This window comes from Physeter macrocephalus, chromosome 4 (genome assembly GCF_002837175.3).
Source record: "Physeter macrocephalus isolate SW-GA chromosome 4, ASM283717v5, whole genome shotgun sequence".
Lineage (NCBI taxonomy): Eukaryota > Metazoa > Chordata > Mammalia > Artiodactyla > Physeteridae > Physeter > Physeter macrocephalus.
Window position 1 is genome coordinate 62,271,509 of NC_041217.1, and position 10,982 is coordinate 62,282,490.

Below are 10,982 nucleotides of genomic sequence, written 5' to 3' on the forward strand. Positions count from 1 at the left end.
CAGAGCCCCCCTCCTGTTCCACAGAGCCCAAGACCCGCCCCTACACCCCCACCCAGGGCCCTACCTCTACACTCGGAGACCCCCTCTGAGACGCCCTCCAACGTGGTGGGCCTAAACCCCACCCACACACCCTCACCCAGGACCTTGCCTCCACACTCCGGTGCTGCCTCCCCGCTTTCGCACAGGTCCTAAGCAGAGGCCCCGCCCCATGCTTGAACTCGCCCTGCTTAGGCCCTGCCCCCAAGGCCTTTTCTGGCTGCGTGGGTCCTGGGCCTAGGCTCCACCCACCCCTAAACCCCACCCTTGCCTAAGTTTCACCCCCACCTAAACTCTGCCCCCCATAGCCAAGGCTTTTTTTTTTTTTTTCTTTTTTCCTCTTTTAGATTGGGGTTTTGTTTTACCTTGTTGATTCATTTGTATTTTTATTTTTTCTAATAAATGTTTTCTTTTTCTAATTTTATTTTATTCTTTATACTTTGTTATCGTTCTGCTCTTTTTGGCTTGTTCCCCTCTTTTCTTTTTTTTCTCTTTTCTGTTGTGGTTTTCTTTTACCTTGTTGCCATTGTTTCAATTATATTTTTTTTTCCTAATAAATTTTTATCTTTCTAATTTTATTTTGTTTTTTATTCTTCTTATTGTATTGCTCCTTTTTTTCTCTTTTCTTTTTTCATTTTTTTGCTGCGCCACATGGCCTGTGGTATCTTGGTTTCCAGGCTGGAGGTCGGGCCCAAGCTACTGTGGTGGGAGCTCTGAGTACAAACCAATGAACTAACAGAGAACCTCAGACCCCAGGGAATATTAATCAGACTGAGGCCTCCTGGAGGTCCTCATCTCAACACCAAGACCCAGCTCTATCCAACTGCCTTCAAAGTCCATTGCTGAACGCCTCAGGCCAAACAACCAGTAAGACAGGAATACAGCACCACCCAACAAAAAACAAACAAACAAAAAGAAACGACAAAAAATATGTTACAGACAAAGGAGCAAGGTAAAAACCTACAAGACCAAATAAATGAATGAAATAGGCAACCTACCTGAGAAAGAATTCAGAGTAATGATAGTAAAGATGATACAAAATCGTGGAAATAGAATGGAGGAAATACAAGAAACATTTAACAAGGATCTAGAAAAACTAAAGAGCAAACAAACAGTGATGAACAACACAATAACTGATATAAAAAATATTCTAGAAGGAATCAATAGCAGGATAACTGAGGCAGAAGAACGGATAAGTGATCTGGAAGATAAAATGGTGGAAATAACTGCCAGGGAGCAGAATAAAGAAAAGAGAATGAAAAGAATTGACGGCAGGCTCAGAGACCTCTGGGACAACATTAAATGCACCAACATTTGAATTATAGGGGTCCCAGAAGAAGAAGAGAAAACAGAGGGTCTGAGAAATAATTGAAGGATTATAGTCAAAAACAACCCTAAAATGGGAAGGGAAATAGTCAATCAAGTCCAGGAAGCGCAGAGAGTTCCATACAGGATAAACTCAAAGAGAAACACACCAGGACACATATTAATCAAACTATCAAAAATTAAATAAAAAGAAAAAATATTAAAAAAAGCAAGAGAAAAGCAACAATTAACATACAAGGGATCCCCATAAGGTTAACAGCTGATCTTTCATCAGAAACTCTGCAAGCCAGAAGGGAGTGGCAGGACATACTTAAAGTGATGAAAGGGAAAAACCTGTAGCCAAGATTACTCTACCCAGCAAGGATCTCATTCAGATTCAATGAAGAAATCAGCAAAAATTATTTACCCCAGCAAGGATCTCATTCAGATTCAATGAAGAAATCAAAAGCTTTACAGACAAGCAAAAGCTAAGAGAATTCAGCACCACCAAACCAGCTCTAGAACAAATGCTAAAGGACTTCCCTAAGCGGGAAACACAAGAGAAGAAAAAGACCCACAGAAACAAACCCAAATCAATTAAGAAGATGGGAATAGGAACATACATCTCAATAATAACCTTGACTATAAATGGATTAAATACTCCAACCTAAAGACACAGACTGGCTGAATGGATACAAAAACAAGACCCTTAGATATGCTGTCTACAAGAAACCCACTTCAGAGCTAAGGACACAAACAGACTTTAAGTGAGGGGATGGAAAAAGATATTCCATGCAAATGGAAATCACAAGAAAGCGGGAGTAGCAATACTCATATCAGATAAAATAGACTTGAAAATAAAGGCTGTTATAATAGATAAGTAAGGACACTACATAATGATCAAGGGATCAATCCAAGAAGAAAACATAACAATTATAAATATTTATGCAGCCAACATAGGAGCCCCTCAATACATAGGGCAAATGCTAACAGCCATAAAAGGAGAAATCGACTGTAACACAATAATAGTGGGGGACTTTAACACCCCTCTTACACCAATATACAGATCATCCATACAGAAAATACACCAATATACAGATCATCCATACAGAAAATCAATAAGGAACACAAGCTTTAAATGACACAACAGACCAGATAGACTTAATTGATATTTTTAGGACATTCCACCCAAAAATGGAAGAGTACACTTTCTTCTCAAGTGCACACGGAACATTCTCCAGAATAGATCACATTTTGGGTCACAAACCAAGCCTTGGAAAATTTAAGAAAATTGAAATCATATCAAGCATCTTTTCTGACCACAACGCTGTGAGATTACAAATCAATTACAGGACAGAAACAGTAAAAAACACAAATACATGGAGGCTAAACAGTGCGCTGTTAAATAACCAAGAGATCACTGAAGAAATCAAAGAGGAAATCAAAAAATACCTAGAAACAAGTGACAATGAAAACATTACGATTCAAAACCTATGGGACACAGCAAAAACAGTTCTAAGAGGGAAGTTCATAGCAATTCAAACTCACCTCAAGAAACAAGGAAAATCCCCAATAAACAATCTAACCTTACACCTAAAGCAACTAGAAAAAGATGAACAAAGAAAACCCAAAATTAGAAGAAGGCAAGAGATCGTAAAGATCAGAGCAGAAATAAGTGAAATAGAAACAAAGAAAACAATAGCAAAGATCATAAAACTAAAAGCTGCTTCTTTGAGAGGATAGACAAAATTGATAAACCTTTAGCCAGAGTCATCAAGGAAAAAAAGAGAGAGGACTCAAATCAATACAATTAGAAATGAAAAAGGAGAGATTACAACTGACACTGCAGAAATACAAAAGATCATAAGAGACTAGTACAAGCAACTATATGCCAATAAAACGGACAAACTGAAAGAAATGGACAAATTCTTAGAAAAGTACAACCTTCCAAGATTGAACAGGAAGAATTAGAAAATATAAACAGACCAGTCACAGGTAATGAAACAGAAACTGTAATTAAAAATCTTCCAACAAACAAAAGACCAGGACAAGATGGCTTCACAGGTGAATTCTATCAAACATTTAGAGAAGAGTTAACACTTATCCTTCTCAAACTCTTCCAAAACATTGCAGAGGTAAGAACACTCCCAAACTCATTCTACGAGGCCACCATCACCCTGATACCAAAACCAGGCAAAGATATCACAAAAATGAAAATTATAGACCAATATCACTGATGAACATAGATGCAAAAATCCTCAACAAAATACTAGCAAACAGAATCCAACAACACATTAAAAGGATCATACACCATGATCAAGTGAGATTTATCCCAGGGATGCAAGCGTTCTTCAATATACCCAAAACAGTCAATGTGATACACCATATTAACAAATTAAAGAATAAAAACCATATGATCATCTCAATAGATGCAGAAAAAGCTTTTGACAAAATTCAACACCCATTTATGATAAAAAAACTCTCTGGAAAGTGGGCATAGCAGGAACCTACCTCAACATAATAAAAGCCATATATGACAAACCCACAGCAAACATCATTCTCAATGGTGAAAAACTGAAAGCATTTCTTCTAAGATCAGGAATAAGACAAGGATGTCCACTCTCACCACTATTATTCAATATAGTATTGGAAGTCCTAGCCACAGCAATCAGATAAGAAAAAGAAATAAAAGGTATACAAATTGGAAAAGAAGTAAAACTGTCACTGTTTGCCAATGACGTGATATTATACATAGAAAATCCTAAAGATGCCACCAGAAAACTACTAGAACTAATCAATGAATTTGGTAAGGTTTCAGGATACAAAATTAATTCACAGAAATCTCTTGCATTCCTATACACTAACAACGAAAGATCGGAAAGAGAAATTAAAGAAACAATCCCATTTACCATCACAACAAAAAGAATAAAACACCTAGGAATAAACCTACTTAAGGAAGCAAAACACCTGTACTCAGAAAACTATAAAACACTGTTGCAAGAAATCAAAGATATCATAAACAGATGAAGAGATATACCATGCAACTGGATTGGAAGAATCAATATTGTGAAAATGACTATACTACCCAAAGCAATCTACAGGTTCAGTGCAATCCCTACCAAATTGCCAATGGCATTTTTCACAGAACTAGAACAAGAAATTTTACAATTTGTATGGAAACACAAAAAACCCCGAATAGCCAAAGCAATCTTGAGAAAGAAAAACGGAGCTGGAGGAATCAGGCTCCTTGACCTCAAACTATACCACAAAGCTACAGCAATCAAGACAGTATGGTACTGGCACAAAAACAGAAATATAGATCAATGGAACAAGATAGAAAGCCCAGAGATAAACACACGCACATTTGGTCACCTTATCTTTGACAAAGGAGGCAAGAATAAACAGTGGAGAAAAGACAGCCTCTTCAATAAGTGGTGCTGGGAAAAATGGACAGCTACATGTTAAAGAATGAAATTAGAACACTCCATAACACCGTACACAAAAACAAACTCAAAATTGATGAAAGACCTAAATGTAAGGCCAGACACTATAAAACTCTTAGAGGAAAACATAGGCAGAACACTTCATGACATAAATCACAGCAAGATCCTTTTTGACCCACCTCCTAGAGTAATGGAAATAACAACACAAATAAACAAATGGGACCTAATGAAACTTAAAAGCTTTTACACAGCAAGGGAAACCACAAAAAAGATGAAAAGATAACCCTCAGAATGGGAGAAAATATTTGCAAATGAAACAATGGACAAATGATTAATCTCCAAAATGTACAAGCAGCTCATGCAGCTCAATATCATGAAAACAAACAACCCAGTCCAAAAATGGGTGGAAGACCTAAATAGACCTTTCTCCAAAGAAGACATACAGATGGCCAACAAATGCACGAAAAGATGCTCAACATCACTAATCATTAGAGAAATGCAAATCAAAACCACAATGGGATATCACCTCACACTGGTCAGAATGGCCATCATCAAAAAATCTACAAACGATAAATGCTGGCGAGGGTGTGGAGAAAAGGGAACCCAGATGTGGCACATATATACAATGGAGTGTTACTTCAGCCATAAAAACAAACGAAATTGAGTTATTTGTAGTGAGGTGGATGGACCTAGAGACTGTCATACAGAGTGAAGTAAGTCAGTCAAAGAAAAAAACAAATACTTATGCTAACACATATGTATGGAATTTTAAAAAGCAGTACTGATGAACCTAGTGGCAGGGCAGGAATAAAGACGCAGATGTAGAGAACAGACTTGAGGGAACGGGCGGGGGGAAGGGGAAGCTGGGATGAAGTGAGAGAGTAACATTGACATATATACACTACCAAATGTAAAATGGACAGCTAGTGGGAAGCAGCTGCATAGCACAGGGAGATCAGCTCGGTGCTTTGTGTCCAGCTAGAGGGGTGGGTTGGGGAGGGTGGGAGGAAGGCTCAAGAGGGAAGAGATATGGGGATACATGTATACATATAGCTGATTCACTTTGTTGTACAGCAGAAACTAAGACAACATTGTAAAGCAATTGTACTCCAATAAAGATGTGAAAAAAATTTTTTTTTTAAAAAGAAAGAAAGGTGATTCTGTTCTCCTGTCTATGTTGTAGACCACAGCCTTGCACTTTTAGAGGCAGAACCTACAATGTCCCTCCCTAGACCCTCTGTCTTCTGCCTAGGTCCTGTCTGATTTCTCTCCTTCCTTTACAGTTCAGTTTTCTTAATTTCCTTGCCTCCCCTTTCCTCTCCAACCCCCAGTCCCTCCAGACTACAAAACTGCTCCTGCTGACTTTACCCCTGACATCCTAATTACCAAACCCAATGAAGTCTTTCCATCATTATCTTCCTTGACCTTTCTGCAGCAATAAATATTACTGACTATTTCCTTTTGCTTAAAATGCTTCCCTTGGTTCTTCTCTTGATTCTTTTCTGACATCTTGAGCAACTCTTCTGAGTCTTCTCCTGAATCCACATCAACCCTCTTGCAGAGATAGAGATAGAGATTCCCCTGGGTTCCTGCCTCCCTGGCCCTATTCTCTTATCACTCTTCTGCTTTCCTAGGGCCTCCTTGTGGTCATCTGTTTGCCAGTGGCTCTCCATCAGCATCTCCATCCCTGACTTTCCTCCTGAGCATGAAGTCTGCAATCCAAATGCAAAACAAACATATGAGCACACACAGCTGGAGGTAGCTGCTGGCAGAGGCTTCTCAGGGCAAGGGATATGGCTTACTCATGTCTGAATCCCAGCCATAGTAGAGAGTAGATGCTTAATCCTTAATAAATATGTTATAGCTGAGTGAACGAATGAATAAGTGAAAAATGGCAAGGGAATGACTGAAAGTAAGATAGAGACGTGCTGAATGGGAAAATGTTGGAGAAATATGTGATAATTAGAACTAAGTACAATATGGTTACAGCAGTGATCGTATCAAATGTAAAAGTGTATTATGATTAGGTAGAAGAGTATAATACGGCTGTGCAAAAAATATGTTCTCGGCACTTGGTCTCATTCTCTTTCCATATGAGAGAAACAAGGGGCATGATGGCTCGCATCCCATGTGAGAGAACAAAGGAGAAGGACTCACTCACTTAACTCCGTGAGGGTGGCAGATGGGGATAAGTGGAGGAGAAGTGGGGGAATCAGGACCTACCATAGCTGGTGTGTCTCAGGAAAGCCTGGAGAAGCATCAAATAGTGACAGCTCTTAGAAGAGGGAGAGGTGAAGGCAAATTCTATGTAACTCTCTGGAGTGGGTGTGTCCCTTTGAAAGGCTCCAGCACCGAAGAAGGCTCATATAAGGGATGCATGTTCTTATGAACAGACAGTATCACTGACCCAAGCCCCATAACCTACCTGCCCACAGAGACCCTGAAGTCCTCCATCAGGTGGGACCAGGGAGGGAAGACCAAGGATCCCTTCGCATCAATCTGCCATCAAATCCTATTGACTTTACCTTCTGATGAGATACCTGGCCATTCTCCAGATTTCCACTTATTGCTGCAGCACTAATTCAGACATTATCATTTCCTTCCTGGACCAGAGAAATCATCTTCTCACTGGTTTCTTCTCAAGATTACCCATCTCCAGTTCTTTAATGCTGTCTGAATGATATTCCTAACACAAAATCTGATCAGATTGCTTCACTACTTAAAATCCATCAGCTGTTCCTACTCCCTGAGCAGTACATACCAGCTCCTTAAGATGACACTGTGAGGCTCTTCAAGATGAGGCTTCTTCCTATTTGTCTAGTCCCATCTCCTGCCATTACTCCTCAATTACACTCTGCCCCCACCACAATTCTACGGTGCATTTATAACACGACATCTTGTACTTTCCAGAATGCACGGTATGTTCCCCATGTTCTTTTTATGCCCAGAGCACCCTCTCCTTCTGTGGGTGCCTAGCTCTAAAAGTCCAAGAGTCTCCTCCTCAAAGGAGCCTTTCCTATTACCAATCCCTTCCTCTCCACCCCAAGATAGGCACGCCCTTGTTATTGCCTGTGTTCTTTCCTATTATTTATTTCAATAACTATAGATTTATTAAGTGCCTACAATGTGTCAGGCACTGTTATAGGCACTGGCAATTAAAATGATAAAAGAAGACACTATTCCTTTCCTCATGAAATGTACATTCTGTGGAAGACAGACAATGGAACAAACACCAATATATACACAACAGTACTGAACGAGTAAACAAAAAATAGAAGACAGTGATAAGTGCTAGGTAGAGAATTAAAGCCGGGTTATGTGATAGAGTGACGGGATGGTTATATTAGACAGGGAGGGAGGTCAGGGAAGACCTCTCTCAAAAGGTGACATTTAAGCTGAGAGCAGAATGACCAGAAGAAACCAGTGAGAAGCAGGAGGAAAAGCATTAAAGACAGAAGGAAATGCTAATGTGCAGGCTTTAAGGTGGAAGGAAAATGTGGAGTGTTCAAAGAACATGAAAACCTCAGTGTTGCTGGGATGGAATGAGCACGGGTAGAAGAGTATGAGATGAAACTGGGGACAGATCACTCTGGGCTTCAGGAACTAAAACAAGGGGGTAAGGTTTTTGTTCTAAGTGCAAGACAAATGGGCCAGCAAGTAGATTTTAAGAGAGGTAGTGATGTGGTCTGATTGCTGCTGAAAATTGTGAAGTCCTAGAGGTTAGTTGAAAAGAAGTTGGTCTGGAGTCAGATCTTGTGAGTTTGAAATGACAGTTGCAGAAGGGATCCAATTGCCAGGGTTTTGAACAGAGAAGCGTCCTGAATAGATGCATCTAATGATGGTGTTTCTGTTTTGTAATTTGAGGTAATATTATAATCTGTAGTCTTTCAAATTAAAAAGCAGCAAGTCTACAGGTGGTTTTAAACAAGTGATTTCAACATTTATTTACATATACTTCTAGCACACTGCTAGGTGCATGGTGGGGCACCGAATAAATATTTGCAAATGTTGGATATTATAATATCTACAAAATCAGTTTGTTTTATCTTAGAAATTTCTTATGGGAGAAAGGAAATTAAAGAGGGTCAATGAGAATACAAAGGGGGAAGGCAGATAGAGTCATTGAAGAGACAGAACTATACAACTTGTTGATGGCAGAGTCTAGATTTTCAAGGCAGTACAACTGATATCATATTATTTCCCTTAAGTTTATGGGTGATGGTGGTAATATAACACAGATATTAGTGGCCTCAGCCTAAAGGCAGAAAATTAAACAGTGAAAGAAAGAGGTCTATAAACCAAATAGCAAATAGAAATAAAGACAGGAAGGAGCCCAGGACAACATCAACACTAAGAATCAAAGCATATATATATATGCATATATATATATGCGTATATATATACACATATATATATATACACATATATATACACATATATATGTATTTAGACTCCTGATCACCGTTATTTAGGATGAAATATTAGCATTAAATATAAAATAGCATACTTAAAAGATTTTTTAAGCCATTTGGACCATGGCTGATCTATATCTCTACAAATATAAAGGATTCATTTTGTGTATTTGACTTTATAAAATTTCTGTTTTGCTTTTCAAACAGAGAAATGAGTCACTTAAAAGACAATGTAATAATAAATTCCACTTATGAAACATCATGTACCTACCCTCTAAGGTCAGGTCCAGAGTCTTTTCCTAGTACTGCCTGTTATGTAGTAAGTCACTGTGATGTTTGAGGGTTTGATTAATAAGCTTCCACTTACAAAGTTCTGAAACTGCACTTTCTAAGAGCTAGCAGCCAGCCCAGGAGAGCATGAACAATTTAATTACATTTTGAAAAATAGGTAATGGAAGGAAGAGTAAGAACTGGAATCAACAGACCTAAGATGGTTAAAAGGTATAAATGGAAATGAATCCAGACCTGCTTCTTAGTCCACTCACACCCTGACTAACATTGGCATAATTTAACTGTAAGTTCCCCGTCTAGCACTCCCCCACTCTGAGATCCATCTGATTGAAAACACCCCACCAGAGAAACCTTAACATCTTTCCTCAGGTCCTAGGGTTAATTGAAGCCACTCTGAACTTGAAGTTGAATTTTCACACAGAGTTCGAGAGGTTCCGGAATCCCAAGAGACAAATGTGCTCAAGGGCAAAGGAAGAGGTCTTTCTCGTAACAATAACAGCTAACATTTACTAATCCACAACTATGTTCCAGGCTCAGACCTAAATGCTTTTCAGTGTAAACTTATTTAATCCTCACAATGATGCTACAAAGTAGAGTACTATTATTCTGTCCATTTTATAGATGAGGAATCTGAGTCACTAACAGGACTGAGAGCTGAGGCAGAAATGGGAACTGTGTGAATACTCCACATTAGTCCCAGCAGACTCCTGGGGCTCAGAGAAAGAAATAGGCGAGCTGGGGATGAGAAAACATTTAACTGTAGTCTTGTCCCAGGGCACTTGCTCAGCCTTGCATTCCACCTAGACAGAAGAGCAATCCTGGAGAAGGCGGTTGAGGGTTAACTAGGTTTGCTCCAAGAGAGTCCCTGTAAGCCCTGCTAGGAAAAACAACAACTGTGGAGTCAGAGGACGGAAGTTCAGATCCAGACAACATCAAGCCTAACAGTGTACCTTAGGTAAAACACCTAGCCTCTCTGTAAGACACAGCAGCTTCATTTGTAACATGGACATAGCAACTCACAAAGATGTGGGGAGGGTCAAAATGGACAGCAGATTTTGAAATGCTTACAAACTCTAAAGGGCTACTCAACATAAAGCTCCACAATTACTGCTCTTCCTCATTTTCGGAAGCTTTACCTGCCTGACTCAGCTCCAAACCACTTCAACTCAACCACTTCCCATAGCAAAGAGAAATCAACTTACCATCTCCTCTGTGACATAGCCAGCATACTGCTGTCTGTGCAGCCCAGACTTCTTATAGTCTTGCTGCCTCCCCTCAGCTGTCAGGCTGTTTAGAAAAGCAACTTCCTATTCACTTTCCTGAAAGTCACCACAGCCCTTCCCATGAAGTTAGAATGTAGATAATACAGGAGCAGTGTTGGCAGCTTAGAAATAACAGTCACCGAGGAGGCGGGCAAGCAGGGGGGTTGCCGACTTCCATGGGAGGTGGTCCACAGACAGGGGTGAGTGCGAATCACTCCTGGAGATTCCAGACT

General features: G+C 39.6%; 1 protein-coding gene across 4 annotated transcripts in view; it reads right to left on the reverse strand.

The window, feature by feature from the left end:
* SELP (selectin P) overlaps positions 1 to 10,760 on the reverse strand; it is a 45,128-nt gene extending 34,368 nt beyond the window's left edge. For all 4 annotated transcript variants that reach the window (XM_028488695.1, XM_028488693.1, XM_028488694.1 and 1 more), the window contains exon 1: positions 10,690 to 10,760. In XM_028488695.1, the coding sequence (XP_028344496.1) occupies positions 10,690 to 10,692 (3 nt within the window). In that variant the 5' untranslated portion in view covers positions 10,693 to 10,760. The remainder of the gene's footprint in view (positions 1 to 10,689) is intronic.
* Between the last annotated feature and the right edge of the window lie 222 nt (positions 10,761 to 10,982).